The sequence below is a fragment of the Rutidosis leptorrhynchoides genome, chromosome 9, assembly GCF_046630445.1.
Source record: "Rutidosis leptorrhynchoides isolate AG116_Rl617_1_P2 chromosome 9, CSIRO_AGI_Rlap_v1, whole genome shotgun sequence".
Classification (NCBI taxonomy): Eukaryota; Viridiplantae; Streptophyta; class Magnoliopsida; order Asterales; family Asteraceae; genus Rutidosis; species Rutidosis leptorrhynchoides.
Window position 1 is genome coordinate 252,572,992 of NC_092341.1, and position 21,655 is coordinate 252,594,646.

A 21,655-nucleotide genomic window follows, 5' to 3' on the forward strand; every position below is an offset into this window, starting at 1 on the left:
GATCTTATTCTAGCTGATTCAAATCCCTGTTATTGAGAGTTCACCGTCTTCCACTTCCAGTCACAACGCTTAGCTTTTCGATATTTCAGATCGTTTATTGATATGCTAATTGTGGTTATTTGAGAGATTCAAAGTGTTCATCGACTAATCCTAATCTATACATGGGTCAACTACAGCCTATAGGGTTAGCAGAAGGCTTATCTGAATGACAAAAACACCATAGCCATCTGATGTTAATCTGCTAATCAACAATACAGTGTCTTAATGAAGATGATTAAGGTGTGTACTAATAGTAAAAGCTACTCAAACCACAAGTTTTGAAGTCAGGTTTAGCCAACTATGTTACTAACATAGGATTACAATTTGCATTTAATTAAAGCATATTAATGTGGTAATCAACTGAAAAAAAAGTAGAGTACAATATTTACATGATTTGTAACATAAAGAAGCCGATCATGAATCCGCTTTTGACTTGTATAACTTGGCACACAAAATATAAACCAACAAATTCAAAAAACTAAGCACAGCCAAAAGCCAAAAAAAGTAATCAAGATGACCTTCATTCAAATTATCCGGTATCCAACCAGGGGACCCACCACGCGCAGTAACATAAGTCACCACCGTCAAAATAAACGAGCTCAAATAATTCCCCAACGCAGTCGTCAGCAACGAAAGCGCGCTACAAAGGCTACGCATCGCATCAGGAGATTGATCATAAAAAATTCAAGCTGACCAATAAAGAAAAAAACTTCAGCCGCACCTAAAAAAACATACTGTGGCGCTTGCCAAAAGATATTCATAGGCACCGCAACATTACGGTTGACCAAACCGTTTGACTTTGCAATATCAAGACGCTTAATTTCAACTAACGCTGCAGCCGACATGCAAAAAATTGAAAGAAATAAACCGATACCCATTCGTTGTAATTCGGAAAAACCGCGACCCTGACCTGTGAATTTACGGGCTATAGGTACGATTAAACGGTCGTAGACCGGGACCCAGAAGATGACACTGATGACGTCGAATGTTGTAAGAGTAGCAGCGGGTATGGTGAAGGATCCGATTGTGGGGTCCATTGCCATACCTTGTTCCACAAACATTGTTGACATTTGTGAGTAAACGGCGGAAAACACGATTCCGGTTGCCCAAATTGGAAACATTCGGATCAAGATTTTGAGTTCTTCGACTTGTGTTACGGTGCATAAATTCCAAGAGTCGGAGAAGGTTCCGTTTTCGATTTCGGTAGGTGACACAACTGCAGCTTTATCGAGATACCTAAAGATACAAACCAAAAATAGAAAGAATCAATAAACAAGGAAATACTCCCCTCCGTCACATTGTAAGTGTACACCGTTGACTTTTGAAAATCTTTATTTTTCAATTTTGACTTTAAATTTCTTTATGTGTGTCATATAACACTTGATGAAATTTATATTATTGAAAACACATTTAAAACGCAATCCATTTATATAATTTTCATAAAATATTATACAACACAAATGAAAATATTTAAAGTCAAAGTTGGAAAATAGAGACTTTGAAAAGTCGGACAGTTATAATGGGACATATGGGGTATCAATAAATGTCTAAAGATAAGTTTGAGAAAATTACTGTAGCTCATCAGTATGAACAATTTTTCGGCTTCCACCAATTGCAGAAACCTTATCGGGAGTTTCAAACAAGAGAGAACTATCGATCGGGACGGGCAGATTCCTTTTACAAACGACGCAACCAAAACTTGGCACATTCGGGTAATCGGGCTACCCCCGGGTTTTTGGAATCTATAAAGAGGTGTTCCTAAAAAGAAACTAACGATCGCAACGCCCATAAAGAAAGCAGGAATCGCAAACCCTAATCCCCATCCTTTGTTTTCTTGAACCCAAACTATATACGTACCCGAAACTAACGCCCCAATGTTGATTGAGAAATAAAACCAGTTAAAAAACGACCCTTTTCTCACTTTCTCTTTTGGGTCGGTATCGTCAAACTGATCGGCTCCGAAAGATGAAACGCATGGTTTGATCCCGCCAGTTCCAAGAGCGATGAGGTACAACCCGGTAAAGAAAAATGCGTACTGAGAAAAGGTAGCGGCTGGACAATGCGGGCCCACACAATCAGCTGGTTTTAAAGAAGGAATCGATGCCGACAGAGTCAATGTGCACATTCCCTATTGAGCTTGATCACGTAAGATGAACAGTTCACAAAAAATAAAGGGATTATATATGGGAAGGCCACCAAATTTAAAGTTTTGATTTTGTAGGGCCCCATGTTTGAAAATGATTTTGTAGGCCACTCAAATTCTAGTTTTGTTTCATATATACCAAATTTGACTAAAACCTCATCAGTAAATTTAAAAATGCCACGAATATACATGTTTTCTTAACTAACTTGTTTTTCCTTAAATACAAGAAAAATGGCATTTTTTACATATTTTCGATGATTTTTATTCGATTTTGGTGTATATGGAACCACAAATGAAGTTGACTGGTCTACAAAATCATTTTCAAATACAGGTGGCCTAGAAAACAAAACTATAAATTTAATGGCCTACCGATATATAAACCCAAAAATAAAAGAGAACGTTAGAAATTAAATTAGATAGTTTGATAATTACTATGAAATATATAATAGAGAAGACAGCAATAGTCCAATATTTTCCCCAATAAGCATCTGCTAAAACGGCACCAATAAGTGGAGTAAGGTAACAAGTTCCTTGCCATGTAGTAACGTTACTTGCAGCAACAGCGTTTCCTTGATGTAATATTTTAGTAAGGTAGCTGACGAGATTAGTCGCTATCCCGTAATACGCAAGGCGCTCGCAACACTCGTTACCTGTTTCCGTTTCAAAATCAGTTAAAAAAACAGAAAGAAACTATGTTTTTTTTAAGGTGAAGGAAGAAAAAAATATACCAAGTATAAATGGGCATGCTTTCCAGTTTCCAGTATTGCTTTTTAAAACGGGTTGTCCCTTAATGTCTACTGACTCATCTCCTGTATACAGATTACTTTCATTCTGCATGAGTACAAAACAATGCAAATATATATGAAGCAAAGTAAACCCATTTGTGCTTTGCAGTGTTTTTTGACGGGACCATTTAATAAAACGATTGCATTATTAATGCCATACGCGCCATATCAGTTCAATTTGTCCATATATATATATATAGTATTCATCTAGAAAGGGAATTTAGCTAATTATCCTCTTTTGTTTACTTTAATCATACAAAAAACTTATTATATACTGGTAGTGTTTAGCTTATTGAAATTTGAAATTCGGGAAAAAATCGATAAGATCACTTTCAACTGCGTGTAAGATTATACACTTGAGCTGATAGATTTGAAATAAGCAATAAGCTGGAGGCTATAAACTCATGAACTGGTCTCAATAACCCTAAATCCCCAATTCTTCTCAGTTAGCATTTTTTTTTTTTTTTTTTTTTTTTTTTTCAAAGAAAGAAAGAATTGTTTAACAGAGGTTAGGCTATTTGTCGTTAACCATACTAATCATCAAATAATCAGTAACCGCAACATCTAATTAGATTCATCGCAAGTTTTGATTATCAGACAATATTAGAAGTCAAAAGCCAATGCAATTAGATTCGAGCAATAAATTTGACCTAATGTCTTCACTAGCAGCAAAATCTATATCTAAAAATAATAAGCTTAGAATATAAAAAATCAAAATAAATAAATGACATTAGAGATGAACAAATTTGACCTCGATCGATCAGTAGATCTTCCAACAGCAATCTGTCTTCTTCTTCATAACGCCCCCCATTTGTGATTTCAAAACTCAACTCAGCTCACGTTTCTCTTTTTTGGGGTGTTTCGTATGGTATCGTATAATAATATAAAACAAAAGAAGGCGTGATTCAGGCGCAAGTGAATCTGGTTTGTTGTTTACGATAAAAGAAACTTGCTTCATTAGCCAATCAAACCGTGCCAAATACACAATTAAGTTCTTATTTTCTTTGATATCTTCCACTTTTTAGGGGCTTAATTTATTATTTATATATGTCTTCCCCATATTATCTTCTTGGTTTATGTTTATGGTTGTTTATTTTCATCGATATCACATCACAGCACGAAAAAAAAATAAAAAAAATTGAACATAAATATTTATAAAAATAGATATCACAGCCTTTAAAAAAAAAAAAAAATAGATATCACATCACAAGATGCAAAAATTGATAAACTTACCAAGATACTTATTTGCAAATGATCTAGTATTACTTCGGCCCATCATTTGCACATATCGGCCCATAAGAAACAGTGGGCTCAGCCCCATCCAAAGAACCTGTATCCAGCCTCTCTGATCTCACGTCTTCTGTTACAGCGTACAACAAAGATTGAAGGCTGAGGCACATTCACACGCGCACCTAAGGTAAGGTAGCACATTCAGCAACTTCGACACCACCATTAACACGAAGCTCTACCCCTGCTAATTTTAGGGTTTTTTGAAGCTCTAAAAAACGCATATCAACACGTCGATTTGAAGACGACATCACCTCCGGTGAAAATCTATCCAAAATCAAACTAGAAATATCCGATTTTAAATCAATTTGCGAATGTTAATTTGATGTGAATAAAGAATACGAGTATTTTTTTTTAATCCAGTTGAATAAAAAATACTCGTATTTGGCTGCAAGAATTGGCGAAAACAAAAATAGGTTTAGAAGGGTTTAGCGCCACGCTTCTATCACATTACCTCCCTCACAAACACAAACCCCTCAGATTCAAAGACTTTAACTTTCGCATCCTGGTAATATTATTTTCCTATACTTATTATCTATACATACATGCTTACAAATCCATTTAATTTCTTATAAATAGCCCCAAATTAGCATGTGGAGAAACATATGTAATCGGCCTTCAATTAACAAGCTAAAACCCCTTGCTGACAGAAAAATATATAAACAAACCCAATTTCTTTCACAAATTAGACATTTTGAGCTGCACCCATATCATAATTCATCATTCGGAGTCAAGGGTATTCGACAAAATTGTATCTTGGGTGATTCTATTTTTGGGAGTTTTAGCATTTCTCTAGGTTTGTTACATGGGTATTATAAGGGCTCTGCTAGTAGTTCAGCTGCTGCTGCTGAAGAGATTGTATCTACAGAAGAAGATACTGATGAAATTCTGGAGTTGGTACACAATTTGAATAAGGAGATCAATGTGGTTGAAACGAAAAGTAACGGTTTGGATAACCTGAAACAACCGGAATTGGTGAAGGAATGGAAAAATTGGTATGCTGACATAATGCCCGAATCGTTGAAGAATGAGTACGAATTTCCGCATTCGAAAGTTTCTCAGTTTGTTATTGCTCATTCGTTGGCTAGTCAACGACGACTTAAGCCGTTGCGATCGAGTTTCATTCAAATGCTGCAACAAGATGGTACCTTTTTTGTTAATTTAATATATATGTAGATGAAAATTGTAGGAATTGCCATGACCTTCACATTAATCAATTTAGTTATTAAACTTACTAAAAGTGCTTGAACTAGTACAATGTTTAGGATTTTTCTAATGACAGCCCTTGTGGTTGTCGTTAAGTGTAAAAAGGGCTTGTACTTTATAATAGCCGTCAGGTAAAAGTCAACATTAACTACTTTGTACAACACTTTAATGCACCTTAATGACAGCCCTAAGCGTTGCTGTTAGAAAATTTCTACTAGCAACGTACTTTCTTGAATGTTACACTTGGTCATTGTTGAAAACATAAAAATGGAACGTTTGTGAGGTTCAATTACTGAATTGCTTTCAAATGTATATGAAGAATACTTGTTATATACGGAGTAATATTTTTGTACATGTTAATCAACATTTGTGTTTGTTGTTTTTTTAATAGGCGCCGGTTCTGGGCCTTCACATTGTGAGCTACTTTTGTCACATTTTAAGGGTTGGGATGCTAATGAAATCGTTTGGGACATGTTGGCATTTGCATACGCTAAATTAGAGATGGTTCATGATGCTCTTTACGTTATAGCTAAGATGAAAGACTTGAATATTCAGCCATCAATATTGACTTACATCAGCCTATTGTACAACTTAAGACACTCTAATATCATCTTGGATGTGTACAACGACATCAAAGAAAGTGGGGTCCAAACGAGCAAACAAACAAACTCCATACTTATAGACACCTTGTGTAAGCAATCTATGATGCAAGAAGCGGTGACTCATCTTCACGAAACAAACGACGTTGTTTCGTTCAATACTATTATGTCAGGTTTCTCTAAATTGGGATTTATTGATATCGCGCAATCGATTTTGTGTTTAATGTTGAAGTTTGGAGTACATCCTGATACATACAGTTATAATATTCTTATTAATGGGTTATGTTTAGCGGGTTCAATTGAAGACGCGTTGAAATTGACGTATGACATGGATAAACATGGTGTGGGGCCCGATGTAGTAACATACAACACGATTTCTAAAGGTTTTCGTGTACTCGGTGTAATTAACGGGGCACTTAATTCGATGCAACAAATAGTGATAAACGGGTTGAAGCCCGATAGTATTACATATACGTTACTTATATGCGGGTATTGCCAGGCTGGCAAAGTTGATGAAAGCCTTAAATTGCGAGACGAGATGATTTCAAATGGATATAACCTAAATTATATATCGTATAGCGTTTTGGTGAGTAGTTTATGTAAGATTCGCCTTGTTGAAAAAGCTTTGTTTTTGTTGTATGAGATGGAAATAGTCGGTTTGAAACCAGATGATGTCATGTATTCGATCGTCATATATCATCTATGCAAACAAGGTGACATTAAAATGGCGAGTAAACTTTACGTTGAAATGTTTAGTAAGAAGATATTTCCGGCAACGTTTTCGCAACGGGCGATTTTGATCGGCCTCTGTGGGACCCGACCGTTATCGGAGGCAAGGATGTATTTCGATACGTTATCTAGTAATTGCGATAATCGGGATATTGTTCTTTACAATATCATGATCAATAAATACGTGAAACTCGGTATGACTTGTGAAACGTTACATTTGTTTGATAAGATAATAGAGAAAGGGATTAATCCTACTATCGTCACGTTTAATTCGTTAATCTATGGATTTTGCAAAAGTAGACAATTAAACGAGGTGTTAAGGACCTTCGATAAGATTAAGGATCATGGATTAGTACCTAATGTTGTAACGTACACGACACTTATGAATTTTTTTTGTGAAGAGCGAAATTTACGAGCGATGCGTGATTTGGAGGTGGAAATGGTATCGAACGGTGTAGAACGGACTAACGTTACGTATACGGTAATTATAAAAGGTCTTTGTATACAATGGAAGCTTAAGGAATCTTTAATTGTTCTTAATGAAATGTTTTCGCGAGGTTTGTATCCCGATGAAGTTTCGTACAATGTTTTAATCCAACGTTTTTGTAAAGCGCGTAAAATAGGAAAAGCGTTTGAGTTACATAACGAAATGATAACACGGGACTTGAAGCCGGATGCGGTTACGTATAATATTCTTATTAATGGTTTGTGTGTGTATGGTAATTTACATGATGCCGATAAGTTGTTTATGAATTTACATAAGGGTAATTTTCGGTTAAAAAAAGCGGCTTATACTATACTTATTAAAGCACATTGTGTAAAGGGGGATGTGAATAGAGCATTGGTTGTGTTTATTGAAATGATGAAGATGGGATTTAATGTAACGATTAGAGATTATAGTTCGATTATTAATCGATTGTGTAAAAGACGATTAACGAATGAAGCTAAGATTTTTTTCAGTTTGATGTTTGTTAATGGCGTTTTTCCTGATCATCAGCTTTATATGGTGATGTTGTATGCGTTTCGCTTAGCTGGCGATCTCCATTCGGTAGACGAGATACTCCCTAATATGATCAAGTGTGGATTAGATATTTCTTAAATATATATTGAAGATTTTGTCCATAAACATTTGGATGATATTTGTTATTCTTTGGATCGACCTTTTAAAGGAAAACGGTATGAGTTGCGTATTTAGGATCCGTTTAAATGCTTGGCTAGATTTATGAATCTCTCTGAAGAAAAAGGAAGCTCGTTTCCCGAAATTTATCATATTCTATATGCCTATCCAACAGATTCTGCAGTAAGTAATTTATACTCTGTTTACTTTTTATCTTTGCATGTGGCAAATTGGGCGGGTCGTGTAGCTGTACAATATGGGATGAGGTCACAACATGCAGTTCTTCGGGACATGAAACACTTCTTGCACATCAATATAATCTTTAACTCTTTTTGTAGGTCCCACTCAGTGTTGCAAGTGATCTTTCCTGATAGACCTGAATCGATAGATTGGCCGGTTTGTTTTTCTTTGACCGATTACTGTTGAAACTATCTGCTCTTTTACATATTTGGTGTCATGGTATAAAATAAGTTGGAATTGTGATGATAATCTTATTAAATAAGTACACTTATAGTGTAAACTAATAATTTGTATATGCATAATGATTGTTGACACGTAGTAAATGCATGTCTTGGTGTCCCTTAGGTATGGCTTTTTACAGATAGTGACACATTTTGTACTGCTAGAGGTTATTTATATATTCATAGCTTTTTTTTCCCCTTCCTAATAGTTTTGACATTAAAAATTTCGTCATGAAATGTTTCACATGATCAAATAAATTCTTTTATATTTCTGTAAATGTTTGGTTCTAATCTTATTTTTATGTAATCCAAATGTTCAAGTCGGTTTCAAGCGCTTTGTGGTGATGTGTGTGTGTGTGCAAAGTTTGCCATCAAACCGCTACATTCAGCCCATTTCGACCTTTGAAGGTTTGTAGCTGACTCTTATTGACTGTATGTACCTTCATTAACTGTATTTAACTTTTGTTAACTGAATCTGTATTATTATGCGTCTTTGACCAACGTTGTTTAGTTCTAATTTTGAATGGTTTTTATTAATTAAATCGTTTCTCTTTATTTGGGTTGATGATATTGTTGTAGGTTGTCTTCTGTAATTGAATGCTTTCATCTGACTGTTTTACGGTAATAAACTTTCTTATATTATCATTACTCTTTTTATTTACATCTTTTTCATATCTTAATTTCCTTGGTTAAAAAGTCTTTCACTTATTTAGTTTTCTTGGTTAATTTGTTGTTGTTGCTAATGGGTTGTTTAAATGTTTTACAATAGTGTTTGATTTTCATGCTAAATATGATTTGTTGGTGCACATTAGCTTTAATTAATATCATGTCGTATAGAAAAATGCAAAGAAAGGGTAATTGGTAAGTATTGCCATTTCATGTATTGTCAATCCTAAACTGCTTGATAAGTGTCTAAAATTCTCTTCAGTTTTAAGAACCATCTTGTAATCGAAACATCAATTTTTACTTGCACACCAAGTATTTTATTGAATGAAAAAAATAAAGGCTAGCAGTGTTAGAAATGCTTCGATTTTGTTGCTTTTAAGCTTGTATAAGCTATTTCATACTTGTAAATAAATTGAGAAACTTGCAAACTTTTGTATAGTTGTTTATTGTCTATATGCAATTGTGAGTGTGATTTTAGTGTTAGACAAAAATTGCCATGGATGATCATTAATATTTAGAAGTCAAATAAAAAAGTCATGTTATTATTTTATCTGTGTGTGTTTATAGTGATTGTTTAAAGCATGTTTCTTATAAACCTGCTTAAATGTTTTCTTCTGCTCTTTGTGTGATCTGTTTTCTGTTTTGTAATTTTTAATGTTTTACCCCTCTTTTTTAATTGTGTGTTTCTTAAAGTACCTGTAGCATATCTGAATCGTTTGTTGTTATAGTTTTCTAATTAACATTAGTATTTCCTATTGCTTTTAATTTTGTTCTTTATTATGCATGGGGTTTAATTTTTTCTTTATTATGTACGAGTTAGAATTTAACAACAGTTAGGTAAACCTCATATGTAATCAACATGAACACTATATCACCATTAAACTCGCAGTAACACAACCCTATTTTCCCGCAGATGACACCGAAAAGGAAAAAGATTTGCAAGATTCAACAATAACTGTTGCTGCTAAAACCAATACTAATCTTTTGCAGTATATACGGAACAGTAATCTTTTGTAGCACGCGCTATAACGCGTATGTGTAAAACAACAATATTTGTTGCTGCTAAAGCTAACATCATGCATGATAACATGGTTACCGGATCACTTCCACCATGCATTTTTCACAAACATGATATATATGTATGTAATCAAACATGGTGATTACACAAAATCAAGGTTGGAGAAGTCGGACTTCGGGGAGATCTCATTTGAACATTTTTGGGGTGATCTCGGGCTCTTGGCATCGCGGAAATTTCTCATTGAGTTGGACAGTTAAAAAAAGCCCAAAGGCCAAAAAGAAGAGCAAAAACAGATCGAAAAGTCCCTCCAACTCAATCAATATCAACATGTCGTGACCGGTTAGGCTTGGTTGATTTTGTTAGAAAAGAAAGTCGGTTTCGGGGGATCTCGGACGTCGAATTACACCGACTTTTCAGTTTTTTAATATAAATATAACTATAAATATTTGTATATTTATATATACTTTTACAAGATTTTATAAAAAAAAAATTCAAAAAATGAGTGAGAAAACCCAAGAAATTACTAAATTTTATGAGAAAATTCAAGAAATGACCGAGAAAATCCGATAAATTGTGGCTTTGACCAAGTTTGACCCTGTTGACTGAGAAATCTCGAGAGATGGACATCTCATCTCGACTGCGTTCCAAAAACGAGATCTCTGGGAGAAATAAGGAGATTTACAACACTACACAAAACACGACAATCACCCTTTGCAACATGCGGAGTTTAAAACGTAGCCATAACAGAAAAACACACGAAAGGCTAATATTTTTATGTGGAGAGTATCTAGAAATAGACTTCCCACTAGGCTCAATTTACCGGCGAAAGGTATCGGGATTGAAAGCTTGGGCTGTGCCATTTGTGATCGCAGTAGTTATCAGACTTTAGACCACCTACTGTTTGAATGTAGTGTGGCTAAACAACTTTGGGTGATGGTTGGTATGTGGCTTGATTTTAAGTTCCCTTTATTTACTAAATGGAATGATTGGTGAGCCTGGTTCATTGGTTGGCAAACAAACAAGGATTCGTAGAGCAAGGTGTACGCTGTTATTTCGTGTCTCACTAGGGGCCTGTTTGTTATAAATAAAATTGCGGTTTCAAAAAAATAAATAAATATATTTGACTTTTTTTTAAATGGTAATAATTTTAAACCAACTTTCAAAACTGGAAAAAATGAAAAATTCGTTGCAGAAATGGTAAAACCGAAGTTTGGAACCTCGGTTTTGCCATTTCCGAAGTTTCAAACTTCGGTTTTGTGTGGTCTGTCAGCAGAAACCCTAAACCGAAGTTTGGAACTTCGGTTTTGCAGGCTTTTCAGCAAAACCGAAGTTTCAAACTTCGGTTTTGCAGTCTGCATCGCCAGTCACAATTATGGACTGAAACCTGCAACCTTAGTCTCAATTATGGACTGAAACCTGCTAACCTGTCATGTCAAAATCTGATTTATCATCTTTTTTCATTTATTTATATCACCCTTATCATGGACTCAAACACAAACATCACCAAGAACACAATTCAAGCATTTCAAAGTCAGTTTCAAACACCAACAACACAATTCAAACTAATCTTAATCAGTTTCATACATCAATAATTACAAAAAAGTCTATAATTCGTCCATTCATGGTTCATTTTCTTTGGGGGGGGGGGGCAAATTTCATTTCAAAATGGTTGGCTTACTGGTGATAACACAACGATTAGAAGGAGTTTTGTGTTGACAATTAAGGTTAACTGTATGCAGTTAAACCAAATGGCGTATAATTATGTAGGTGTGAGTCAAAGATCACACACGTTAAAAATGTTCTTGTGGGTTCTTTTCAATGGAAATGAATGGAAAAGTGAACTTACTGATGATAACACTTTGAAAACAATATATTTTTATTCTCAGAATGATCCAAATTACGAGGCTCAAATTGAAATTCAGTTTGAGGAAGTTTTTTCAACCACCCAAGGTTCGGGTTATATTGATCTTATTCAAACTTTGCAGGGTGGTCCATCAACATCAAACTACCATTCAACAGTTGTTGAAGATGAACAAGAACGAAGAGACGAAGTAGAAAATGTAGTAGACCCAGATGATGGTATGTCTACTGCAACCGACGATACAGTTTCTGAATATAGCGTTGAAGATAATGTTTCGGGTGATGAAGATAGAGAAGAGCAAGTGGAACCACAATTGGAGCCTGCCCCAGTTTCACGTTTTGGGTTTGTTAATGAAGGTGAAGGTAGTAATAGTTTTCCATACGATGACGACCAAGAAGCTTCATGGGTTTTTTTATGATAAGGAGATCGGTATTATTTCCAAAGGAATGGTGTTCCAGAACAAATCCGAACTTATTTATGTTGTTCAAAAATGGAATATACACCATAATAGAGAAATAGTTGTTACACAAAGCAAGCCGGGTTATTGGCAAGCACATTGTAGAACAACTAGCTCAAATTTTAAGGGTCCACAAGAAAGATACCATTGTGCCTGGAGTGTTAGTGGTTCGTCTCACAATCGATCTAAGGTATGAAAAATAACAAAATGGAAAGATGAACACACGTGTTATGGACATGTATCAGAAAACAACAATCGTTGTTTAACCTCTAGCTTAATTGCTACTGAAATTGAACATCAAATATGTGTGAACGTTGCTTATCATGTTGCCAACATCCAAGCCCAAATAAAAAAATACATGGCATGTGGATATCCGTTACGGCAAAGCATGAAATGCTAGGCGTATTACAATCGAACGATTGTTTGGAACTTGGGAAAGTAACTTTATTCATTTACCAAATTATGTAAATGAATTAGTTACTACCAATCCAGACACAATTGTTGTGTTTGAAAATGGACATGAAATTTATGAAGGTTTCGACACCTTTAAATTTGTGTTTTGGGCATTCGGTCCAGCCATTAAAGCGTTTAAACTGTGTATTCCAATGATTTGCATCGATGGCACCCATTTGAAAGGTAGTTATAAGGGTAAACTGTTAACAGCGGTTGCCAAAAATTCTAACAATCAAATTTTACCTATTGCCTTTGCCCTAGTTGATGAAGAAAGTAACGAAAGTTGGTCTTGGTTTTTGCAAATGCTCCAAGAAAATGTTATTGGAAACGAAAAGTTGTGTGTCATCTCTAATCGACACCAAGGTATCTTACATGCAATGGGTGCTCAAACATATGGTTGGGAACATAGGTACTGCTTGCGCCACATTCGTAGCAACTTGTTGAGCAAATACACTAAAGTGAAATCACTCAAACACTTGTGTTGGACAGTCGGTTCAACAACAAATCAAATATTGTACAAGAATGCTTTGCGAGCCATCAAACAAGCTAGTGTTGAGGCTTGACAATATTTGCAAGATGCTGATATAGGCAAATAGACTGTGTATAGGGACAGTCAGAAGAGTCGTTGGGGTAACATAATGACAAATATTGCTGAGTCGAGAAGCAAGGCTATGTAATTCACCACTTTCAAAGTTCATGTTCAACGTCTTTAACGAACGGGCAAAAAGAGCTCAACGTTACAAAACAACATGTTATCACGAAGAACAAGGTATCTACAAGGTTCATTCAACTTATCAAAGAAGTGGAGAAGGTGGCACTGATTACACAGTGGAGTTTAAAAAGAAAAGGTGTTCATGTGGTATTTGGCAACACCAAAGATTACCTTGCTCTCATGCCATTTCCGTATGTAGCCATCTAAACGAGGATATAAATAAACAAATCAGTAAAAAGTATACAACTCCTACATGGAGAGAGCAATATAGCGATCATTTTAATCCATTAAGAGATGCGAGCTACTGGACACATATAGAATGGAAAATTATGGCCGATCCATCAAGATTGATTAAGCACAGGGGGCGGAAGCAATCAAAACGTATGAAGAACCAGATGGATGAACGTGAAAAGCAAGCTCCAAAGTGTGGTATATGCAGAACTGAAGGTCACAATAGGAATACTTGTCCACGTACTAGAAATCCATAGGTTTTCATTAGTAATTTGTTGTATTTAGTTTGTTGTACTTTGTTTCTTGTAGTTTGTTTCTTGTAGTTTGTTTCTTATGAAGTAACTTTAATTTATAAAAGGTCTAGGTGCATAATAATATTCACCATGACTATCATACATCGTATCGAACTCTAGTGCGTCTTCAAAAACTCCAAATAAAACATACAACTCGATGTTGTCTGAAAGTATACACGCTTTCCCTACTAATGTATACCATTCTTCATCATAGCACATTGATTCGGCTTCACTTGCTCCTGCTTTGTAGTAGTATATGTCCATTGAACGTGGATTCTTTGGTAGCTTTTCTCGAAGAAACTCATTCAACTTCTCCATATTAAAGCCCCGAACATCTACGTTATCAAACGTCATTTTAGGCCCTTTAGAGAGTTCCGTTTTACCATCGTTCCATTCAAAATCACAACCATGATACACGTCAATTGATATGTATTTCAGATTCATTTTTTATTATGTATTTATGAAACAATCACAAATCACTTTTATAAGCCCGATTCTACATATAACAGAAGTTTTAAAGTTCGGTTTCAGACCTATCAGAAAAAAGCATGCAAAATCGATGTTTGAAACTTCGGTTTGTCAGGTACTAGACATGTCATAAAAAGCAATTAAAGAAATGTTACTGTTACCTTTTACTGTTACCTTTTACTGTTCGACAGCTTTTACTGAAACCGAACTTTAAAAGGTCGGTTTTCCAATTTTAACTACACTATATAAACCGACATCTATTACAACAAACAGATGTATCACTCTATTCTCCCTTCTCCAAACATAAATTTTTAATTTTGTAAACATAAACATGTCACAAATTCCTGTTCAAAATTAATGTCTATTGGAATGGACAGTTTTCAACACAAAAAAAGTTTTACTATGGGTACAAATATAAGTACTTTCAAAATGTGGATGTTAGTCAGATGACAACAATTTCGAAGGTGTTTGAGTGGCTCAAAGAAAACATTACGATTGAACATTCGGGCGTGATGTTTTGGAATGAATGTAAAGGAAAATTCAAGCATCTTTGTGAGGAAGATGAATGGATTATGATAAAAAACGAAGCAATTGTGAAAAACCAACCTCTTCTATTGCATCTAATTTAATTATGTGTTAAATTTCTATGTGTTGTTTTAAATTATGTATTTTTATTTTCAAAAAAATGTAACCGTGATTCTGATATTAATAAAAGTGTTGTTCAAAAAATTTGTATTTGCATCTTACTAATATTAATATTTTATTGTTTGTAATGTTATTATATGTTTTTAAAGTAATTTTAGCGTATGAAACTGTAAATTAACTATCAAAACCAAGTTATTTATAAAATTAGTGTTTAAAAAAAAAATACCAAAACCGAAGTTTGGAACTTCGGATTTGGTAAAACCGAATTTTCAAACTTCGGTTTAGGGTTTCTGCTGACAGACCACCCAAAACCGAAGTTTGACACTTCGGAAATGGCAAAACCGAGGTTCCAAACTTCGGTTTTACCATTTTTGCAACGAATTTTTCATTTTTTTCAGTTTTGAAAGTTGGTTTAAAATTATTACCATTTTAGAAAAAAATTCAATATATTTTCTCTTTCACAAAGAAAAAACCATTTTAATACATTTTTTTTTTTTTTTGGTACGAAAGTGTCTTGTAGACTTGGAGATGGTCTAATACTTCAAATTTTCTCTCTGTATTTATAAAATCAAAAGTACGGCAAGTACCCCGTTGAAATTAGTTCGGGTTGTAGCAGCCAAGCCGACCCTAATAGCCCTGTCCATATAGATATGATTATATGAAGTCAAAACTTGAGATATTCTGTTAGTATGTTCAATTTGATTAGTACTCGTTCTTCGTTGATTTGATCAACCAACCATTGCATGTTAAAAATCAATTATTGTCAAATCTAGTTACCTTTTTTCAGCGAAAAAACTTAATATAAAAGGGTTCTTTTGTCAATAACTGAAAGAACCGGGGAATGAACTATCGAGCAAAAACACGCAAAAAGTCTAAAAGCTAAACCACTACCTTGAACTAACAAAAAGTTCAAAACTATACAAACATGACGTACATTTATGAGTACATTTTATCATTCAAATTAACGAGTAAGATCAAGAATAGATAATAATGCATATTTTAAGTTGAAAAGTATATATTAGTTGTCGCGTGTTGTCATGCGCGCGACGAATAAACCAAAAGCATGCAATATAGACTTTTTTACCAAAGAGCCAATGGCTTGGCGGTATCGAGGTCACCCTTACAACCTTGAGGTTGAGAGTTCGAGTCCTGCTTAGGACAATTCGTGGTGTATATATTCGAGTTAGATTTAGGTGGGTGTGTGAGTTTGCCTTTCAAAAAAAAAAAAAAAATATAGATTTTTTATTACTGTAATATAAATATAAATCTATGTTTTATAGGACAATGTCAAAAACGAACCCCTCGCATTTAACAAGAGACATTTTGTGAAAAATATCTTGCGTTTGACAATATATAAATTGAAAACATTAAGACCATTCTCTACCCAAATGAGGATTATTGTGGTATTGTGGGAGTGCTTTTTACTAACGTGGCATTGTTGTGGGATGAAGGGAACGCTGTGATGAATGTATTGTTGAGGTATTGTGGATAAAAATAATTGGTATTGAGTAATTAATTTAATATTATATTAAAATAAATGAAAAAAAAAGCTGGTGCCAATTTCATTGTGACCATCGTGGTTCTTCCCACCACACGTCCACACCACAACAATTGAGTCCACAACAATTGAGTCCACAACAATTGCATACAATTGCATAAGGGAGTGTTGTGATTGTTGTGGCACAACAATGGGTATTGTTGTGGCACATAGTGAATGGTCTAAATTTAATTCGTAAATGTACACACAAATAAGATTTTTCTTTTCAGGACGCTAGAGACGGCAAGTATTAAGGTTTTTGTTTTTCTTTTTTTTTAGAATGACAAGTATTAATGTTTTAGTGTATGTGGCCTAATCATGGAGTATTATCGAATGACCGTTATGTTTACGATCCTTAATGTGGACACTCTTAAATGTGCCGGTAATAAGGTTTGTATATTTGACGTTTTGTAAGAATATCAGTAGGTTAGTTGTTAAGTCATCTTGTGATGATACATTTTCAAAAATAAATCCACTACAAATTTTGTAAATATATACATTTAATTCGCTAAAACTAAAATATACATGTGATAAGCAGTTTTATGATCATAATCTCGATTCACCTACACAATCCCACGACTTAATTAAAGTCACCAACCATATATATGGTACACAACATTAATTAAATTATATTTATATTATATTCACAATATACTCTTTAAATACTATTATTAGCTTCAGATAAAAGTACGTAGTAACTCAACATACTCCGTATTACTTTACACCTTTGAATATAGAGTTAATTTTAATTTTAATACTCGTAATTGTTCGAAATTTACTCGTAATACACAGTACTTTATTGACTTTGAGAAAAAGTCAAACTTTTCTTGCATGCTAGTTGCTCAAGGTTGCATGTATCTATCTACCTCCAAACAAAAGAACAAAGTCAAATAGTTCTATTATCTGATCAAACAAATACATCTAAATCTTATTAAACCACCAACCACGCGTTTTACAACTTACTATAAATTCCATCCACATATCCCTTCTTTAACATTCCATTTCACAATTCCTTCACATAATCTATTAGTTATTATCAAAACAAATGGCTTCCAAAAATACGTTTGCACCCATCTGCTTATTGCTAATTCTCATTGTTACCAACTATACACCATCTCAAGCGCAACTATCTACCACATTCTACGACGATACATGTCCCAATGCATTAAATACAATCAGGACGTCCATTCGAACAGCCATATCTCGTGAACGTCGCATGGCAGCTTCGTTACTTCGTCTCCACTTCCACGATTGCTTCGTTCAGGTAATAACTAAGGATTTTTTTGAATGCCTTTTGAATGAATGATTAAGTGGTGAATGATATTCAACATTCATTGTGTTTATTTGTAAACTCTGAATGACAAATATTAGTAGGGCTAGATGAAACCAAAATATGTGTTATTGAAAGTTGATATTCTCTTAGCATTAAGCACACATTCATTTTCTTTGAATAACCTTTTTAAATATATACTCGTAGAAACAATTATATCTTTTATTTATTCATGTAAATAAATATTAACACGTTAATTTTTAATAAAACAAGTCATCGTCATTTTAACGAGATTGAATAAGAACCTTTAAATTAATTAGATTATAAACGATTCAACGCTTAATCATTTATATTTTATCAATTAATGCACTCAAATATAACTCATCCATATATAACATCTGCATATATAGTTAGTTTTCATTTGATTTGAATATATCGTATGTAACGTTTTTGAACATGTTATGCAGGGTTGTGATGCGTCAATCTTACTAGATGATGGTCCTTCGATAGTAAGTGAAAAGAATGCATTTCCTAACAAGAATTCTGTTAGAGGCTACGAAGTAATAGAAGCTGCAAAGTCCGAGGTTGAGAAACTATGTCCTGGTGTTGTATCATGTGCTGATGTACTGACTTTGGCTGCTCGTGATGCATCTGAAATGGTTGGTGGTCCATCTTGGTCAGTCAAGCTAGGAAGAAGAGATTCAACCACAGCTAACATTGTTCTAGCCGAAAGCGGTGCTCTTCCTGGTTTCTCAGCTCCACTGCAATCACTTATTTCCACCTTTACTGATGTTGGACTCAACACAAGGGACATGGTTGCACTATCAGGTGATTATTTATTACACAATATAATTTGACTTGTAAAAACATTATCACTTAGTAATTGTTTTTTTAGGAAAAAAAATTATGATTTACTAAATGTTACTCCCCGTCTCAAATTAAATGTCTTTGGTGTCTTTTACGTAAAATAAAGAGTCTAAACTCACTTTATCCCTTACTTTAGACATAGACTTCGTGTAAAAGTATAGTTAATGGTAAAAAGGTTAATTTTCTACTCATATTATTTAAAGTGGAGATTTATCTTGCGATGAATAGAGTATTAATTAGCAAACAATTAATAATATATTGATATTCACAATGCAGGAGCTCATACTTTAGGACAAGCTCAATGCTTTACGTTTCGCGACAGGATATATAGCAATGGATCAGATATTGATGCTGGATTTGCTAGCACTCGTAGACGTCGTTGCCCTACAATCGATGGGAATACGAATCTAGCGGCACTAGATTTGGTGACACCGAATTCGTTTGACAATAACTACTTCAAGAATTTGATACAAAAGAAGGGTCTACTTGAATCAGATCAAGTGCTTTTCAGTGGTGGATCAACTGATAGCATCGTTACGGAATATAGCAACAATCGTAACAAGTTCAATTCTGATTTTGCAGCTGCAATGATTAAGATGAGTGAAATTAAGCCATTAATGGGCCAGGAAGGAGTCATAAGGAGAATTTGTAGTGCTCTTCCTTAGTTGTTTGCCGTTCTTCATATAATACATTCTTTGATTTATTTGTCTCATTCTTTTCAAGTGTAACTATGTATACTTTATTGTTAGTTGATCGCACTATTTGCGTTTTACATACAAGACAAAACTGCTAGTTTACTACAGAGTATATTCTTTTGGACAGATATTCAATCCTTAGTTACACCTAAAAATAAAATAGACAGAAAGCAATTAACTTTCGGACGGTTGAGGAAAGCCGACTATTGCGAGACGAGATGATTTCAAATGGATTTAATCTAAATTATATATCTTACAGCGTTTTGGTGAGTAATTTATGTAAGGTTGGGTGCGTTGAAAAAGCTTTGTTTTTGTTGTATGAGATGGAAATAGTCGGTTTGAAACCCGATGATGTCATGTATTCGATGGTCATGTATCATCTTTGTAAACACGGTGATGTTTAAACGGCGAGTAAACTTTATGTTGAAATGTGTAGTAAGAATATATTTTCGGTTACGTTTTCTCAATGGGCGATTTTGATCGGCCTCTGCGGGACCCGATCGTTATCGGAGGCAAGGATGTATTTTGATATGTTATCTAATAATTGTGATAATCGGGATATTGTTCTTTACAATATCATGATCAATAAATACGCGAAACTTGGTATGACTTGTGAAACTCTACATTTGTTTGATAAGATAATAGAGAAAGGGATTAATCCTACTATCGTCATGTTTAATTCTTTTATCTATGGATTTTGCAAAAGTAGACAATTAAACGAGGCGTTAAGCACCTTCGATAACATTAGGGATCATGGATTAGTACCTAATGTTATAACGTACACGACACTTATGAATTTCTTTTGTGAAGCGCAAAATTTACGAGCGATGCGTGATTTGGAGGTGGAAATGGTATCGAATGGTGTAGAACCGACTAATGTTACGTATACGGTAATTATAAAAGGTCTTTGTATACAATGGAAGCTTAAAGAATCTTTAATTGTTCTTAATGAAATGTTTTCGCGAGGTTTGTATCCCGATGAAGTTTCGTACAATGTTTTAATCCAACATTTTTGTAAAGTGCGTAAAATAGGAAAAGCGTTTGAGTTACATAACGAAATGATAACACGTGATTTGAAGCCGGATGTGGTTACGTATAATATTCTTATTAATGGTTTGTGTGTGTATGGTAATTTACACGATGCCGATAAGTTGTTTATGAATTTACAAAAGGGTAATTTTTGGTTAACAAAAGCGGCGTATACTATACTTATTAAAGCACATTGTGTAAAGGGGGATGTAAATAGAGCATTTGTTAGCCAAGAATTTCCAATCAATATATTTTCCTTTGAGCTTCCTCGATATCCAATCGAACGAATTTATTAAATTTCGTTTATCATCACCGGGGCACACGAGCTTTTATTCTGGAAAACCTTCATGTTCCTATTTTTCCAAAGAGAATTCACACACCCATTGCACTACTTGTCAAAATTTGGATCCAAGCGGAGTGATGGTAGAAGACGAATCACCAGGAAGCATTTGGTTAGCATTTTGGCTCAAATAAAAGTCAGCACCCCACCAATTATAAAGACGCGATCACACGTCCAAAGAAAATTTACACGATATTAGAAAGTGATCTACCGATTCAACATCTTCGTCGCAAATGGGACATCGAATACTATGAAGATCAATGCCACGATTATCAAGTTCGACTCACACCGGGATTCTTTTCTTTAAAATTCTCCAAGCAAAGACGTATGGCTCAATGTTATGCGTTGATCGAGCAACACACAATAAGTCACAACCCTGTTATTCGTATGCTTTTATTGGAAATCAAGATCCTGGTGAAATCCACGAGTATCAAAGTGTTAGTTTTAAAAACTCAAAAACTTATAAAATTTGGGTAGAAGATGTCAAAACCCATTTGGTGAATGTAGAACTTTTTTCCGATTTTGATGTTGACTGTTTCAATTCTGAAGTGTCAAGACTGTTAACTCCTTTGGTTTGCTCCGATAGTCTACCGGAAGTTGAGGTTTTACCTGATTCTGGTGAAAGGTTATCTGACAGGTTGAATTCAAATTTTGAATCTGTTGGGGTTGAGACTAGCAAAAAGAGGGGGGGGGGGGGGGGGAGGAGGGGGGGGGGGGAGGTGGAGTTTTTACCAACCTATTTAAATG

At 34.6% G+C, this 21,655-nt stretch overlaps 3 protein-coding genes and 1 pseudogene across 5 annotated transcripts; 3 read left to right on the forward strand and 1 right to left on the reverse strand.

Annotated features, from left to right (window-relative positions):
- Positions 1 to 373: 373 nt before the first annotated feature.
- LOC139865848 (protein NRT1/ PTR FAMILY 8.3-like) lies at positions 374 to 3,019 on the reverse strand (annotated as a pseudogene).
- Positions 3,020 to 4,390: 1,371 nt separating this feature from the next.
- Positions 4,391 to 10,452, forward strand: LOC139865847 (uncharacterized). 3 transcript variants are annotated; one of them, XM_071853952.1, is made up of 6 exons: positions 4,391 to 5,398; positions 5,852 to 8,088; positions 8,244 to 8,301; positions 8,688 to 8,774; positions 8,946 to 8,987; positions 9,946 to 10,452. In XM_071853952.1, the coding sequence occupies exons 1-2, from the start codon at positions 4,846 to 4,848 to the stop codon at positions 7,885 to 7,887; spliced, it is 2,589 nt and encodes an 862-aa protein (XP_071710053.1). In that variant the 5' UTR covers positions 4,391 to 4,845; the 3' UTR covers positions 7,888 to 8,088; positions 8,244 to 8,301; positions 8,688 to 8,774; positions 8,946 to 8,987; positions 9,946 to 10,452. The 3 variants fall into 3 exon arrangements, with proteins under 3 accessions (XP_071710053.1, XP_071710054.1, XP_071710052.1); XM_071853953.1 differs by having other exon boundaries at positions 8,244 to 8,798; XM_071853951.1 differs by having other exon boundaries at positions 8,244 to 8,774.
- Positions 10,453 to 13,517: 3,065 nt separating this feature from the next.
- LOC139868691 (uncharacterized) lies at positions 13,518 to 14,021 on the forward strand. The gene has a single exon (XM_071857024.1). It carries the CDS (start codon positions 13,518 to 13,520, stop codon positions 14,019 to 14,021), a length of 504 nt encoding a protein of 167 aa, XP_071713125.1.
- Positions 14,022 to 17,729: 3,708 nt separating this feature from the next.
- LOC139865849 (lignin-forming anionic peroxidase-like) lies at positions 17,730 to 19,825 on the forward strand. Its single transcript, XM_071853955.1, has 3 exons — positions 17,730 to 17,971; positions 18,445 to 18,805; positions 19,121 to 19,825. The coding sequence occupies exons 1-3, from the start codon at positions 17,753 to 17,755 to the stop codon at positions 19,507 to 19,509; spliced, it is 969 nt and encodes a 322-aa protein (XP_071710056.1). The 5' UTR covers positions 17,730 to 17,752; the 3' UTR covers positions 19,510 to 19,825.
- The last annotated feature ends 1,830 nt before the right edge of the window (positions 19,826 to 21,655 follow it).